This window comes from Phasianus colchicus, chromosome 5, assembly GCF_987193195.1.
Source record: "Phasianus colchicus chromosome 5, bPhaCol1.hap1.1, whole genome shotgun sequence".
Lineage (NCBI taxonomy): Eukaryota > Metazoa > Chordata > Aves > Galliformes > Phasianidae > Phasianus > Phasianus colchicus.
Genome location: NC_143440.1, coordinates 30030668 through 30048318, shown reverse-complemented (window position 1 = coordinate 30048318; position 17651 = coordinate 30030668). Strand labels below are relative to the sequence as shown.

General features: G+C 35.7%; 1 protein-coding gene across 2 annotated transcripts in view; it reads left to right on the top strand.

The window, feature by feature from the left end:
* Positions 1 to 17450, top strand: part of PALS1 (protein associated with LIN7 1, MAGUK p55 family member) — a 50618-nt gene extending 33168 nt beyond the window's left edge. For both annotated transcript variants that reach the window (XM_031593691.2, XM_090141178.1), the window contains 11 exons: positions 3361 to 3438; positions 3964 to 4110; positions 4637 to 4798; positions 7634 to 7711; positions 8595 to 8778; positions 10384 to 10455; positions 10910 to 10981; positions 11226 to 11393; positions 12063 to 12265; positions 13008 to 13118; positions 13927 to 17450. In XM_031593691.2, coding sequence (XP_031449551.1) covers positions 3361 to 3438; positions 3964 to 4110; positions 4637 to 4798; positions 7634 to 7711; positions 8595 to 8778; positions 10384 to 10455; positions 10910 to 10981; positions 11226 to 11393; positions 12063 to 12265; positions 13008 to 13118; positions 13927 to 14103 — 1452 coding nt within the window. In that variant the 3' untranslated portion in view covers positions 14104 to 17450. The remainder of the gene's footprint in view (positions 1 to 3360; positions 3439 to 3963; positions 4111 to 4636; positions 4799 to 7633; positions 7712 to 8594; positions 8779 to 10383; positions 10456 to 10909; positions 10982 to 11225; positions 11394 to 12062; positions 12266 to 13007; positions 13119 to 13926) is intronic.
* The last annotated feature ends 201 nt before the right edge of the window (positions 17451 to 17651 follow it).

Here is a 17651-nt window from a genome sequence, read left to right as displayed (position 1 = left end):
AGGAAAAGCTTGAGGCTTCCATTCATGTCATTCTTGTTTGAACAGATCTTATGCTCATTTTTCAGACCTGTTATTCCTTAATGATTTTTTGCTTCAGGAAAAGTAGTTTTCCACATGCACACCACCCCCAACAGGGGCAGCATGCCCAATTATTTTGTAGTTTTTTCTTATTGTGCCTTTTTCTTTTCTACCTTTGAATATAGGCTTAGGAAGCTCCCTCAGAACGCAGTTCTTTAATCCTTCTGGAGCATTACCTACTTCAAGGTGTTTTTAAAGAGACACTTGGAAAAGTCTGAACAACTGATAACATCTTGATACAAAACAGTACAAGAAAGAAAAACAGTATATACACACGTAACATTAATTTTAAATGACAAGTAATGTTAATGTGCATATTTTAGTGCACAGGTCATCAGTGACAGTGTACAAATCTGAAACTGTTTTGTAGTGTGTGTCCCAGTTTAAAGCTACAAACTCTGAACTCTCTGCTGTTGGAGGCTTTATGGTGTAGAAAAGAGCCTATTCTAGAACTCATACATCTGTAGCTCTAACAAAAACAGACAAAAATTCTCATCCTCTGTTTAAAAAAAAAAAAGGAAAGATTAAGATTTAGTATAAAGTAAACACCTTTTCCAAAGTGATGTCTGGAGAGATTTTCATTTGTCACACTGAACTTAATTCAAGTCTCTGTTTTCATTTACTCTTAAAGTTTGCCTATTTGTAAAAAATAATATATTTTAACAGTGTTGGGAAAAATTTTTGCCTTTTTTTAAAATTTAACAATATTTAAGTGGATAAATTTTCTAGTCCTCTTGAGGGAATTCTTTGTATTAGTATATTTGCACTTTTCTTGTTTACTTTGGTAAGCAGATCCCAACAACTCAGGATTTTTCTTTGCTCTCATTGTTAAGAAACCTTTATTGAATTAAAAAGGTAGAATGGAGCATTTAGGCTTAAGGAATTTATTTTCAAGAGCTAATCTCCATAAAATGTTGTCGTCTATCTCTTAAACAAAAATAGCCAGTAAACTTCAAATCTAATTAAATTGATTTTAAATCCTTTTAAATTTGGCCATGATAGAGGTGAGGATTATGGTCTGAATCTTGACCTTGTAAGAATATTTGATGCAGCATATAAGACAGTTGGTAGTTTTTGGCTTGTGACACCACATATCAGATGCCTTGAATATATTCTTGCTATTAAATATCCTCAGACTCAATTTATATAAATTGTGTTTCTAAATACTTGATACCATTCACTTCAGGAAGTGTAAGCAATTAAATTAGATCAGTTCTTCTCAGAAGACAGAAGACACGCTTGTAACTTCCAGTATAAATCCTTCAGAATGTTGTGCATTGCGCCCAACAGTCCTGCTCATTCCATGCAGCATGGTTTTGCAGGTGTGATTAAATTCTGAATGGCCAATATGATTCCAGTGTGTGCCCTTTGCTATGTGTCCTGCAGTATACCTCCAAGTTGTGGCTTTTATATTGAGACCATACTAATAATTTTTTTTATTTGTTTGAGCTCAAGTTTACGTAACTAACAATAAAAACTGGGTTGAAGGGTTAAGAAAATAGTAGTATTGCCACATATTTAGCATGGAATGCTTACACTGTCTGTGGTGTGTCACTTCTGGAAAGTCAGCCTAGATTCAGATTTCTTCACCTGATAAGACGTGGAATTCTTTACCCGAAATAACAAAGCAACCTGACATACTGCAGTACCAGTGTAATAAGTGTTGCACATAGCAGACTGAACCTTTCCTAATGCTTCAACCATTATATTAAGCAAATAAATAATATATTTATCTTTTCCTTAGGAAGGAGGTGGAGGAGCTGTTAGAGTTTTTGAATTATGTAATTATTCAAAGAGGAAATACAGGTGCAATAAAGGATGTTGTTGCATACAGAATGACTGACTGGTTAGGCCAAGTTCTAAGGCATGGAAAAATAAAGGGGGAGGGGAGATGCTGTTCTTGGCATCTAAACATATATACGCCTTATTGTGCTCTTTTGCTTCAAGCTGTTTAATCTGTGCATCACGTAGCAACTAGCTAAATGTTACTGTAAATAATATATGGTTTAGGATTGCTTTTATGCTAAATATTTATTGTATAAATTCACAAAGATGTGCAGATTTGGTTCTGAGATACAACAATACCTACAGACGTATGTAGTACATCTCTTCCTCTGTCTAATACTTAGTATCTTAGGCCACGTGTTTGAAGTGTCTTGCTTGCAGGACTTCTAACTGGGGATAATAGATAGCTTCCTGGCAGCTGCGGAGATATGCCTTAGGTCAAACTGATGTGAAGCTGAATTCCTTCTGTTCTCTGTGGTTTTATCTAAATTAATTCTTCAATTTAGTTCTTGATTTTTATGTCACATTTTTCATTCTGAAGAGTAAAAAACTCATGGGGGAAAGAACATTTCCATCTCACAGGAAGCTGCTGTTATGTATAATCTACCTTTGATACCTCCAGCTTCATGAGTGCTTTTGGACTCGTGTCTTTAGTGCAGATTAGGCCTGAAGATAATTGCTGTGGAAAGTATCTTCTTCAGCTTTGCCCTTAGATAAAGGGGAATTCCCTGCTCCTGGCTTTCCTTTAAAACATACAGGGATTTTGTGTATTTGAGATGATGGTAAGGCCTGTTTAACTGAACAGGAATGCAAACCTTTTTTGGCAACAAAAGCTACTTGAGCAAGAACAGTTGTCTTACTGTGGATTATTCTTTTCCTTGGCAAAAAAAAAGAGTACAAAAAATAGCTGAAGAAAACTGGTTTGCTGAGATGTTGGTGATCTGAAGTTTTTACAGAGTTTCTGAGACAGATGTTCCAGCAAGTGCTGCAAAACCTGTTTTGGAATCTTTGGTCTTGCTGCTGGTAGAAATACTGGGTTAAAAATAAACCATCTGCTTTTAGGGAAAAGAAGTCTGGTCACATTAGAGAGAAACTAGTCCATTTTGGAAGATGTAGCAATATTTGCAGATAGGCTTCATTGTAGCTAATTATGCTGTCAGGTTCCTTTCTCAACTCTAACTTCTTTGTGTACATCTCTTGTGATTGCTGAGCTCATTGTTAGTTTCTGTTGAGAAATCCATGTGATATACTGGATACCAGTTTGCATTCAATAGAAAATCACTGAAGCACAGCATGCTGGAGTAGTCCTGTGATCTCACTGCACATTTTTCTAATGTGTGCTAGGCCAGGCTCAGTGCATCAGTATAACAATTATTGCGCATATTTTACTTTCAGTAAAATGAATAATTGCAATTAGGGTTTTGTTCTTCATTTGGGGAATAAAGATTGATAAATCACTGAGTAGAGTGAGAGCTATACTACTTTATTTCTTTTCAGGTTCAAAGTGTTTTAAAACCCAGTCACCACAAGGATGGGCAGGAACTTAATGCCTTGCTGAATGCCCCTCACATGCAGGTAAAACAAATTGTTCTATTCTACAGGTATTACAAGGTAATTTTCACATGAGCAAGGTGGCATTAGATCAGTTATGTCAGTGGCAATACATGAGCTACTTTTTTATGTTTTTTTTCTGTGACAGGTACAGCTATTGCACTGTTATCATAGGGTGCATAAAGAGAATTTTGTCCAGTGATGAAGTAAATTCATGAGTAAATTGACTGTAGTAAATTTTTTTGCTTCTGTATCTTCATTCACATATTATAGTAAACCAATGTCTGACGTTTTTCAAGAAGTCGTAAGTATAGCCACAACTCTGTATTCAAAGTGGTTTTGTATTATTTTCCCAAACTGAAAGCAAAATTTTTTGCAAGTAGAAACTACATAGCTGTGATAAATCTTTTCTATTGCTTGAGTCATTTTGCAGTATTCTGTAATTGTGTAAAGAGCTTTCAAATTGCAGAATTTCATTGATTGTTACTGTTTTCTATGCGTATGAAATTAGAATTTTACTGTAACTGAGCTGATTTCATTTAACACTAGGCACTTCTACTAGCTCATGATAAGGTTGCGGAACAAGAAATGCAACCCGAGCCTCTTGCAGATGAAAAAATTTATGAAAATGTTGGCACGTATGGAGGGGAGACGGTTAAAATAGTTCGCATTGAGAAAGCTCGAGACATTCCCTTGGTAAGTGTTGGTACTTGCTCAGTTATACTTAAAGCAGGTAAGCAATCTTTGCACATAGCTATGAAAGTCTTAGAATTTGAATGTGAAAGTTATGTTTAACTTGAGAATCATTTTCTTCCCCACCTGCCCAAATGAGAAATGGTAATAAATGATCACTTAATGTGCATTTTGATATAGCAGTAGGCATGTTACCACTTAGATCCTGTATAGCTTTCATCATGTGGTTTTGGCCAGGTTTTATTATAGAAGTCAGTATCCAAGCTTAGCTGCAGGGAAGCTTAGATCCTTGTCCAATTAGAGAAGTCTGTGTTGTGTTAGTGTTCTTTTTCATCTTCTATTTTGCATCTTTCAAATAAGTGTTTAGGAAAGCTTTTATTTAAATAAAAAGAAAAGAAAAGACTCTTATAGTGTAGAGTAGTTCAGTTCTTCAATCTTTAATACTACTTAAAGAAACAGATGTGGTTTTTTTGTAAACTAGTGCACTGCTTGTATACATCCAAGCTGTTACATGCATTTTCTTTCACAGGGTGCTACTGTTCGTAATGAAATGGATTCTGTCATCATTAGCCGAATAGTCAAAGGAGGTGCTGCAGAGAAGAGTGGGCTGTTACATGAAGGGGATGAAGTTCTGGAGATTAATGGCATTGAGATTCGTGGAAAAGATGTTAATGAAGTTTTTGATTTACTGGTGAGTTGGGGATTTCATTTTCCCTGCGAAAAATACTCCTAAGAGTGAAGTCTGTTAGCTCTGCTTGTTATTTGTAGTCGTATTTAGAATTATTTTAGAGCCGTTTCTTACTCTCATACTTAGTACTCATGCATGGTGAGTGTAAGTTTCAAGCTTGCTGTCTCATGCGAGGTGCAATTTTAGCAAGTATAATGGCAGTTAAATGCAAAAATGAACCTTTCAAATATGAACAAGTCAAGCTATCATCTTGAGACTTGTTTTTATGACTTCTAAGGAAAAGCTTTGCTTAGCTGTGAAAAGCCATGATTTTTTCATCTCTCTCTGGCTTAGTCCTCAGTTAATACCAGTAAATGTGTTCCTGCATGATTTTGGTCCTGTCTGGCTGAGGTGGAGTTCACCATCTTCACAGTAGATGGTTTCTCTCTTCAAAATCCACTCTGTTGCTTGCACAGTGTCAGTGCGGTTTCTTTTCTTCTTCTTCATTCTGTCCCTTCCCATGAGTAGGTACGTAAGATGTGGTGGGGCCAGTGAGGGCAGATGTCCACAGTGATATTTCATGCCAAGTAGTACATGCTCAGGAAGAAAAAAAAAAAGGACAATGAGCCATTTCTTCAGTGCTGATTTTTTTTTTAGTTCAGTTTTGTTCTACACATTCATATGTTAAATTCTTGACCCATGAGTCTTTCTTGCTTTTGATTTTATGATTTTCTTCCATGTGCCTTTTGGGGAGACGAGTGAGTAAGCAGTTGGCAGTAGTTTCTGGCTGGGCTCAACGCACTGCTAATTATTTCACATGGGACATTTACCTGACCAGACTTCTTATTCTTTCCCTCTTAACAAAAAACCTTTTTGTCTAGCAGCTTACCAACAAAAGGTACTTATCTCTTTGTTACACTTGTAACATTCATAGCAAAGCTGTGCATCAATTCAAAAGCCACTAGATAAAACCAGCAAAAAGTCTATCAGGAGCTAGTAAAGGCAGAAATGTTCTCTCTAAGTTCTGGCAAGGTAGGATGCCAGAAGCTGGGGATTGTACATACTTCATTTTGCCCAATATTCCTCTGTTCCTATGCTCCTCCTTGGCACCTGCTATTGATCAGTGTCTGAGATGGGTCACTTGGAACCTTACTGTGAGTCTTCAGTCTCCCTCAGAGAAGGTCATTCTGTAAAAGTGAAAATGGATGAAAGTGCCTTTTTTTTCCATCTTTACTACAGACCTTTGGAAATACTAGCACACATTTATTAAGAGGATCTTTGGGAAGAAGTTCCAAAGAAATACATATAGTAAATATTTGAATTACTTAGTGAATGTAAGCTCTGTATGCAAATGAAAATCAGGACAAAGACTTGGGTTCTTCCATAAGTTGCATTTATTATACGAAGTACAAGCATTATCAATAAATGAAGTCTTCTAGTGTAAGACTGTAGTTTCTAATGGACACTGTCCATCTTTTCTGATGGTGCTGTTGAATTAATGCATGGAGGGAGGCCGAGTGGAGAGAATTAGAGGCAGAAATGTTTTTTCTTGAGCCATTTATTTGAAAAGTCTTCAGTCTCCATGTGTTTTGGATCAGAGGTGTGTGAGATCCTTTATGCCATTGGCTCCGTTGCCATCCATGTTTTCAAAAGAAGCCATCCATATTCAGCTACTTCTTTTTGCTTTTGAAAAAAATGTTTTGTATGTGTTTAACAGATAATTAAACAGTAGCAGTTTAACTCTCTGTGGAGATCTTGTTCTGCGCTTGAACAGGTCCTACAACTTAGAGTTACAGAATAAAAGATGTGATATGTATACATATGTATTATTTCTGTGTTACTTATGTTTGTAAGAGCAACTGGTGAAAACCTCAAAATGTCCTAGTTTAAAAAACTAGTTTTTAAGCTTCATAATTATTTGTATGCTGACTTTTTTTTGTTTTGTAATGTTAAATTTTAGAAGTTATAAAAAGTTTCAGTCCTCGAAGAATACTTAAGAACAGGAGAGAAAGAAATTTCTTGCATTCTAATTCTTGCCTCACCCCTCGTGCCTAAAATGATAGTGAAGAGGCATGTGACTTCAGACAAGGCTATTCATGCTATCACTGTGAAATTCTGTGCATTCCTCAAGAAACTATGCATACTAACTGAAAATGGTGGATTTTCCTTTCCTACAGCCTAATCATATTATCCTCAGTTACGTTTACTTCATTTAAGCCTGAAGTGTCAATTTTTGGTGGTACACATACATGCTTTAGTTTATGCAGCGTCAATTCTTATGGTTCATGGGACGTTGTATAGAAAGTGAGATGCACAGGCCTCTTCAGGATTTGGCATGTGTATTAAAATAGATGCAGAAATAAACTGTGTACAAGAGTATGCAAACAACTAAGACTGCTCTAAAGCCAAGACATGTATTAAGTTCCCTTTTCTTTGTAGATGCTGGCAGTTTCAATGTTAGGTACCTATGCAGAATTTGAGTGTTCTGGTTAAATTTTTAAAAAGCGTTCTGTATATTTTGGAAGTGTTAACAGCATAAAAACATACTAGAGATGTTTAGATTTAAAAACACTGTTGCATTTAAATAATTTCAGGGTTAAAGTTTCCTGCGTATTTTCTCCTACTAGCATAAATCTGCTTGGTATTTTCGAACTGAGCAGTAGAATGTACTCTATTTGGTCCTCTATTTGTCTCAAGTCTCTGCTTGATACAGTTGCAAGTGTTCTATTTAAAATAGAAATAGGTTATACATAATCTGGAGCTCTAATTTTTTATAATCTGAATATGAGCATTTGGTTTTCTAATCTGTTGCTGAATGACTGCAACTGTATGTTAACACACTTTTTTTTTTTATCTCAGGCTGACATGCATGGCACTCTGACCTTTGTATTGATTCCCAGTCAGCAGAGCAAGCCACCTCCTGCAAAGGAGACAGTTGTAAGTAGCTTTACATAGCCTTGGTGATGTGTACCCTATTTTTCCAGTAGAGCTTAGAACATTGTTTTGTAGGTTATTTACACAGCAAAACAAAACCCAAATTGAAGTTATTTAAATAGTTTGTTACCAGACTTGCACCTGAGTTAAATGTTAAAAATGATTGACAGTGATAAGCTGAAACATACAGTATATTTCTAACTCTGTTTCTAAAATAATAAGAGTTGAATAAAAGTAGCACCATTTATGCTTCTGAAATTCTATTTGAAACTTCTCAGTTTCTCTATTTTATATATATCAATTGAATTGATAGAAGTGTTCTACTGTAATTTGTAAATATGCTTTGTGAAGGAAAGATCTGTATACTGGATACTTTTGGTATCTTTTTAGTTAACATAACCTTTCCTCTGTCTGCTTCAAGAGTTTGAAGAAAGATTGCACAGATTTCTATCAAAGGGAAAAAAAACAACTTAAATATTTGGTGGCAAAGTATTTTTGAAGTGGAACTTCATCTGAAAGCCAGAAAACGGGTCTCATTCTGTGTGTTTGCTATTTAAATATAAATAAATGAGAATATCTGTGATTTCTTTTTGAGTGCTAAGGGCTTAAATTTGTAGCTCAGGATTTTTTTTTTTCTTTTGGTTCCTAAAGTGGTAAAAAAAAAAAAAAAAAAAAAAAAATTGTAGGCTCTAGAATTAATAAAACTTGAAATTCAGGCCTTTATCCATTCCAGTGCCTCCTGTATGCCCTAGATACAGTGTGCATTCTATAAGAGTTATCTTGGGGCTTTTATATATCAAGCCTCATCTTTAGTCATGTGAAGACGGAGGTGTAACTCTTCTGAAGTCACGGATTTTTCCTTTTTTTTCATTTTTATCTCCCACAGATACATGTGAAAGCACATTTTGACTATGATCCTTCTGATGACCCTTATGTCCCCTGCCGAGAGTTAGGCCTGTCTTTTCAAAAAGGAGATATACTCCATGTCATCAGCCAAGAAGACCCAAACTGGTGGCAGGCTTACCGAGATGGAGATGAAGATAACCAACCACTGGCAGGCCTTATTCCTGGTAAATAAAGATTTAGAAAAATCTGGAAAAGTTTTTGTTCTCATAGTTGTAGGAGGCAATATTTTGATTTTTTTTTTTTTTAAGAACTCATTCCCACAGCCTTAAAATACCTGTGACTTTGAACATTTTGCAGCAGAGCCCACTGTTGGTTTCATAATACATTTATTTAAAAGGTTGACCTTTTAGAAGTATCTCCATGTATAAATGTTAAACATCAAGTAAAACCACCACTTCCACTGCAGTTCATGTTTCCTAAATTACTCTGTATTTCCTTATTCTTTTACCCTGGCAACTCTGTGGATTCAGAGTTCCCTCTGCTGGCTACAGCAGCAAAATTGGACTTCAACTTGCTTGTTGCCTCTGGAGACGAGAGCAGCTTTTAGATTTCAAGTAGTACCTTTGAAAAATATGTTTTCAGGTAGTAACTTTTCTATGTATTCTCACTTAGCCAAGAGCTTCAGTTATTGTAATAATCAAGCTTCCTTTCTAACTGCTGGAGGCCTTTGAGTAATTGAAGTTTCAGAAATTGAAGTTGGTATATAATTTTTCTCTTGAAGTATGTAATGCATTCCAGTTAACCACAGATCTTAGCAGATGAACAGATGTTAATTCCATAGAATAGTATGCTGTTATTTTATAGTATTTGAATAAGATCAGGGGAACACTGATTTTAAATGTAGCATAATATTTTTTTCAAGCTGACATTTTGGAAATGTAACATAAATATAACACACATAATATTAAAAAATAAGAAAAATATATCATCACAGTGACAAAAATGTAGTCTTCCCCATATTTTCAGTTTTCAGACAAAACTATCCAGAAAAGTACGAGGCTGTGCAATTCTCATTTGATTATGTTTTGGAAGCAATAAACTGGTTTCTCATCAAGTTTGACATCCGCAAATCTTACTTTTTAGGATTTTTAGGCTCACTTCTTCCATCCATCCATTCAGACAAATTTTAGGACATGGGAAGGAAATCAGCTGAGTCCTTGGTTCCCATTTCCTGCTAAATACAGCATTGTTGCCAGTGTTAAAATAGCTGAAGAAAGTGATAGTCAAACAATATGAAAATCCTCAGGAAGTATACAATTGTATTTGATAGTGCTACGCATGTGGCTTGCTTGACAGCAAACATGGAACTAATGTTTATTAAAAAAGCACTATGTTAATACTACGAAATAACTAAAAAAATAAAAAAATCTGAAAAATTGACTGTAAATGTCACCCAAATTAGACAGTGCTATAAAGACAACAGACACTTTTGTGTACATAAGTTACATCACTTCCAGATACTGTCAGTTTTGAAAGGTACTGTTAATGTACATATTCAGATTAATTGTGCTCCTTGCTGAAGGTTAAGCTTGATTTCTGAGTTTCATTCTATTAAGGTAATAGAATTTTACATCTTTATGACAATCAGTTTTCCCTAACAAATTTCTATTTTATGACATATTCTACTAGAAGCTTCAGAAATTTAAAATCTTAACAAAATGAGTAAGTCATTACAAGAAGATATGGAAATGTACACATACTTATGACTATACATAGTAACAGTTTTCAAAAGTTAACTGCTTTTTCATTTTTCTTTAAAATGCTTTCAGGAAAAAGTTTTCAGCAACAAAGAGAAGCAATGAAGCAAACTATAGAAGAAGACAAGGAGCCGGAGAAATCAGGTTAGATCTGTGCTTTTTGAGGAAAAAGGTGTCTGTCTAATAATGGTGTTAATTACTATAATTTAGAACCTTGTCAGCGTAGAGTTACAGGAAATTCTCCATTTTTATAATACCGATGAGGTGCTGGCTTGAAGTTCTTGTAAATGCAGGCCTGAATTTAGTTTCAATCAGTTTAGTTTCAGGTTTAGAATTTAGTATCAATCAGATTACTTTCTCATAATTATTATGCACCATGTAATGAAAGGGAATTTGGAGTGCCTCCTTTTTCTTAAAGAATTTTACTTGTAGCAAGACCCAGTTGAAGCTCTTGCTGTGCAGAATTTGCTTCATACATTCTACTGGTGTAATAAACTAAACAACCTCGTATTTTCAGATCTGCAAATCCATATAGTCAGTAAGATAGGAAGTGTTTTACCTCATGGGTATGTAATTGTGATGACTTTATTTTGATTAGGAAAACTCTGGTGTGCAAAGAAGAACAAAAAGAAACGGAAGAAAGTTTTATACAATGCAAATAAAAATGATGGTAAGTAACATCTTTTACATAGTGTGCATTTATAAGTAACTGTAGAAGATTTAGCAAATGCTCTTGTTTAAAAAGTAGAAACACTTTATTTCCCCAGAAAGCAAAAAAAAAAAAAAAAAAATGTCTTGACTTGCTGGACAAGTCAATCTTTGAGGCTGTAGAGGGGAGCTTCCTTGCTCTGCAGGACAAATGACACATTCAGTGAGCGATAATACGTTGACCTTTTTATTGTTTTTCTTTCAAGATTATGATAATGAAGAAATTTTAACGTATGAGGAAATGTCACTGTATCATCAACCAGCAAACAGAAAACGACCTATTGTTCTCATTGGCCCACAGAACTGTGGCCAAAATGAATTGCGGCAGAGACTTATGAATAATGAAGTGGATCGCTTTGCCTCTGCTGTTCCCCGTAAGTTTGATAGGCAGATATGATTGCTTATTCTAAACATTGCCTACACCAAATCCTCTTGTGATTAAAATTGTAATTAGAAATTAAGGGGTTTTGAGGAGGTTATAGTCAGCTCTTTTGGTGAAGAACAAATTATGTCTTGTGTCGCAGGCACCAGCCTTTGTAAGTAAATGCAAATCCAGTGTCCCAAAACAGTGCTATGAGGCACTACTATATGACATGTATATTTTCAATCTGGATAAAGTCAGAATGAGTTACAGAAGCTTAAAGAAGAAACTGGCACATCTAACAAATAATTTCTGAACTAGTTATCCTGCATAAACTTAAATTTACATGGATTTAATTCCTTTCCAAACTATTTACATTTCACTGGATTTTATGTAAATTTTGTACCCAAGATTAGTATTATAAACAACTAACAGCTGTTTTTCAGCTCCAGAATGCAGCTGTATGGGTGAAATTTATTCTTAACTGACTTTTTTCTGAGATGAATGTAAGAAGACATCTGAATGTAGATTCAGTCTGTGACTGATCAATCTCTCCAGGAGTATTTATTACACAGAATAAAATACATGCATTTCTTGGCTATTTTAATCAAATGCTGGTGTTTTCTTTTCACTTGACTGGGTATGTTTCATTCAGTTTATTTTTTTGTGGTTTTGTTTGTAGATACAACTCGGAGCAGGCGAGAAACTGAAGTAGCTGGCAGGGATTACCATTTCATTTCCCGACAAGCATTTGAGAATGACATAGCTGCAGGGAAGTTTATCGAATATGGAGAATTTGAAAAGAACCTTTATGGTACTAGTATAGACTCCGTGCGGCAAGTGATCAACTCTGGCAAGATATGCCTTTTAAATCTTCACACTCAGGTATTGGGAGAAGCTGTTGCCTGTTATGCTTCAATTTTAGCAGCTACTGTGAAAGTCTAAAAGAGATATTTTAAGTTGATGTAAAATTAGTCCGTGTGTTTCCACGCTTATTCCAACATTTTTTTCAGTGGTGTTCTGTTGACTATTTAGAATGCTCTGTGTATTTTCAAACAAGGAACAAAAAGGTTGCATTCATAATTTTTGTATCTGTGCTAAAGTTAAAAGGGATGTTGGTTTCCAGATATTTCTCACTAGCTTTAATTTTCTGAATTGAAAAATTAAGATTTTGCTCTGATTTTAGCCATTATTCTGTGAGCTCTAAGGTGTTAGAAAATGGAGAAGCTTTTGGAAAATTCAGATTACAGTCAGGTTCTTTTTATTTGTCTTGATATATGTGTAGCATGGCAATAAATACTCTGAGCATGTAGTGTGTCTGGCATCCTGTATTTTAATCTTCAAAACAGGAAAGGTTAAACTGGAATTTTTTTTAAAGACCTCTTCTCTCAATTAAAAGTTTCTAATTCCCTAGCGTTTTAAGGAAACTCAATTCCATTTAGATTACTTGTTTGATTTTGAAATTCTTGAGCAAAAGTAAATGTTTGGAGTCCATAACTTTGGGAAATATTGGAATATAAACTTTGTAGGAAATGGTGACTGAATTCTGAGTGGTGGGTAGTAATACTGTTATGGTTAATTAGATAGAAATTTCTTAGGTGTTCAATGTTTATTACTTTTTCTACAGTCACTGAAGACACTACGTAATTCTGACTTGAAGCCATATATTATATTTGTTGCACCACCTTCACAAGAGAGATTACGTGCTTTATTGGCCAAAGAAGGGAAAAATCCAAAGGTAATATATCTAACACTTCTTCGGAAGCCATTCTGCTTTTTTACACGTATGGTTCTGGAATGCTTTTGGTGAACAAATTCATATGCTCTTTTTTTGGAGTTGGATGACGGCATGGCACTGACAATACAGAGGAGGTGGTTAGTCGGATCTCTGCTCCAGGCTAGTAAGCAGACTACGCTAGCTGAACGTGAGAAATGTGGGCCAAGAGAATCCAGTTGCCTGGGGCCCAGTTAATCCCTGCATTTGGGTACAAAAATGACATTTAATTTCAAAACTGCAGAAAATATGACTTCATGTTCAAGGTAACCTGGGAATGATTCTAGGGAGGAGTTTTTTTCCTCTTAGAATTTATCTGGCCTTGGAAAAGCACTTACTTAAAAAATGTATTCTGAACCTCTTCAGATAAAATTATTTCTGTGCTTGATCCTATATGATCATTTCTCAGGTTTCATGTCGAGATCTCAGCTTACCCAGTTCAGATCAATTATTTAAATGCAAAGCTAGCACTGACAGAATTGGCACCTGCAAATTAAACCAGGATGTTTGAAAGCTCAGAAAAGGTCCTTTTTAATTTATGGGGCACAAATTGCATCAACCACAACAACCCTAGGCAACTCTACAGGTTTTGGGCAGAATGGCTGGAATGAAGACAGTATGGAAGAAATGGACCTGGGGGTGTTGGTCAATGCTTGGCTGAACGTGAGCCTGCAGTGTGCCCAGTGGCCAAGAAGGTCAAGGGTATCCCAGCGTGTATCAGTAGTAAGTGTTGCCAGCACACATACAATAACACCCTGTTCTTTATTTGCAGCCAGAAGAGTTGAGAGAAATCATAGAGAAGACGAGGGAGATGGAACAGAACAATGGTCACTACTTTGATACAGCAATTGTGAATTCTGATCTTGATAAGGCTTATCAAGAGTTACTTCGGTTAATAAACAAACTTGACACAGAACCCCAGTGGGTACCCTCTACCTGGCTACGATGAAAGAGAAAAATTCCAGGGGACAAATGGACTTCAGTTTAGAAATCATTCTAGGATTGCGTGTAGGTCTGCCCAGTTATTAGGTAATAAGTGTCTGAGCTCTGGACCTCGTTGGCTGCATCCTTTACAAGTGAAATTAGGTATTATTGAAAAAAACAACAACATTTAAAAAAAAAAAAGCCACTAATCAGCTTGAGAGCTGATTTAACTGTTCTAGAGGTTGTCCAAATTTTCTTTTTCTGTGGTCTAGAAATGGAGACCTTGTCCATACTAAATTCTAAAGCTTTAGATTTTTCTAGCAACAACTTTTATACATAAATCCTCTTTTTTCTACCTAGTCACCTTTAGGAAAGCAAAGATTTTAAGTGTGTGTATTTGTATATACAGTCCACATTGTCACATAGTTATAAATATGAATGTTATTTAACGCTTAACTTAATGACTTCATGGGACATGGCTGTAGTTTAGGAGTGTAATTCTACAGATCGTTGGGCAGAGAAATAATCTGCATGTGAAAAATGTGATTAATGAGAAATCTGTCCTTATAAAAAAATTGAAGAACAAAGATGCCACTCTGGTCTGGAGCTGCCTGGTGAGGCTTGAGTTTATATTCTAATTCTAAAAAACATTCCACTTCCTAATAGCACTGTAATTGGAAAATGTGTATAATGTAAATATTTCAATCCTTATGTTGTCTTAGGCAGACTTTTTAATTCTGGGTTGACTGCACATTAATTTTAGGTCCAGTTAAAGATGAATTATATTGATCTTTTAGATGTGATATTTTTATGGAATTTTCCTTGAAACATCGGCTGATTGGAGCCGCTGTTCTCCACAGATTGTAGAGATATTTAGGAAGGCAGAGATTATATTTTTATGAAAAATATGTAGTTACAAAACATTTTTTGGAAGTCAGCTGAAGTTCTCATGTTTTATAACAGAATACTGGCTAAAATAGGCTGATGTGCTGAACATTGGAAGATAAGTGGGTTTTGTAATCTCTGCGAATGGCTCGTTTTGTGGCTGTTGCTCTAACAGATAACTAACTGGAATTAAAATAGCTGAAGGTAGCTATTGTGTTATAAACGAGTATTGTAATTCATTAGCCAACATATTGTCCTGCATTTGCTCACTACTGCAGTAAAAAAATGTGTGAAACACTGGTAACTGACTGAGAAGTCGCAACAAGGTGGAATACTTATTAAAACAAATAACTTGAAATGAGTGAATAGAAGGCAGAGTCTGTATCCTAGTCTGTGCTCTGCGAAACAGATCAAATCACCTCTGCATCTTCAAATCTGAGCTATGACATTAGTTAACTACAAAGGCTGTGTCTGCAGTGGGGGGAGTTCTATTGCTGAAGCTAACTGAATATTAGTTTCTTGGCTGTTTGAGTTTAGGGTAGCACAGCCCTTGAATGTGAATATCTGTTAATGTTAGCTGTGGTGTTTATTACTTCTTACAGGTAAAACACGAGTTATGTCAGTTCGTAGTTCACTTCTGTCTAATGCTGACGGATTTAACAAGTAGTTGATTTTTTTCCATACTGTCTTGCATATATTCAAGTTCTAATGGAACAAACTCATACCTGTAGCTGAACAGAGACCTCCAACTGTATGGGGAATATAAAGAAATTGTAAAATAACATTTCTAGTTAGTGAACTAACATTTTGTATTGAAAAATTAGAGTGTGCTCCTGTCCTGCTACAAAGCAAAATTATTTGCTGGTTTAATATTTAGGGCTGAGAAGCAATTAAAGAGATAAGTAGTGACCCTTCAGGAATAAAAAGGGGGGGAGGATTGCAAATTCCATGTTAGGAAAAAAAATGTAGTGCTCTAGATGTTGATGTAAGAACTAGGTACTCAAATTGGTAGGTTTTTTGCCTCATGCTGCAGGCACATTTTCAGTTTAATCCATGGTTTGAAAACTACAATGTTCAGGTATATTGAATGTTTCATAGGTGACAAAGTACTCTTACCAATTCTACCCTTTTTCTTTTTAAGAAGGTTGTTGATCTATTAGTATCTTTGGTATTGGCTGTGTCATTGTGGGACAAGAAGGTGCAAAGCTGTAAAATTTGTTGCTTAAGGGTAACTTAGCTACACAGATACTGTCCAAATTCCTGCAGCCACAATCAGCTTGAGAAGGTTGCTGAAACCCCCTTATGTATTCAGTGTGGTAGCCAGTGTCAGTCTCAGTAATTGCTGTTAATGTATTTGATGTTTTTCTCTCCAGTTTCTCTGAAATGTTGTACAGAGGCTGTTTGTAGAGCAATAAGTTCTTGAATGTAGACTTAAAGAATGTTGAGGTTCAGCTCTACTCTTAATTCCCAAGGCACACAGTACTTACTGATATCCATATAATGAGGTGCTATAATATTTATAACCAGTGTTAACTGTCCTGCTAAAGGGCTTTGAGCAGCACTAAGAAATGTACTTGGCTATCCCATCCTGCCATCAGTTTGGATCTGGAACTACCTAGTATAAGAAATTTCTCTGCCTTTTTTACTATTTTTAACACAGATTGTGTTTATTCCCTTGAGAGTAAAAGAGAATACGCAAACTTCATTGGTGAAACACTTTATCATGGGCCTTGTAGTGAGCTGTATCAGACCAAAATGAAGGTAATCTGCATTTTTATCAGTCCAGATTTAATTAAAAATTAACATTAGATGAATTGCGTAAAATTTTTGAATGTAATTACCTGTTACTTAAAATGTAGGGTGGGGGTTTAATGCCTTAATTAAGGTAACTTTATTCAGACCTGTGGTTAGCCCCACATTGTACTTTTATATGTGTATCTGCACTCTGTATTTTGAGACATCATGAACTGCACACTAATGTAAAAATGTAAAATATTTCTAGATTTAAAATAAATCACTGTACAATTTTATTACTGTAGTGAATCTTACTCTACTTACGTATAGCTGCTGCCTAATTTACTTAATCACTACTTCATTTCTGGTAAATTCAAAGGCTTCATCAGTCATCACAATTCATCACATGCTTTAGGTATCCGTAAGTTGTCTTGATGTGATACATTTTCACAGGGACATGTCCATCATCTTGTTTGTAAGCCACAGAATTTCATGTGTCAGAATGCAGTGAGTTCCAGAATAAAATTTTGTTTGCTGATTTTTGGATCAGCGTCCACTTTATACCAACTTGAACCCACCTTCAGCTGAATTCTACTCCAGGTAAGGTAATAAACTGCTATACAATAAACTGCCATCTGTAGAAGTAGCAGGAATGATACTGTTATAAAGCTCTTCGTCTAAACAGGTGCAAAAAATGGCTGTTCAAACAGCATGTACAGCCTTTTCAATGCTATCATTAGGGGGCTCAGAGGAAAGAAGGTTTACTTGGCAATAAACATGGTTACCCAGGATATTGAGGAGGCTGAGGTATTAGTGACTGACAGTGCACTGGCACAGGCTACCTGGAGAAGCTGTGGGTGCCCCATCCCTAAAGGCATTCAAGGCAAAGTTGGATGGGGCTCTGAGCAACCCAATCTCTGGTGGGTGGCAGTCCTGCCCACAGCAGGGGAGATG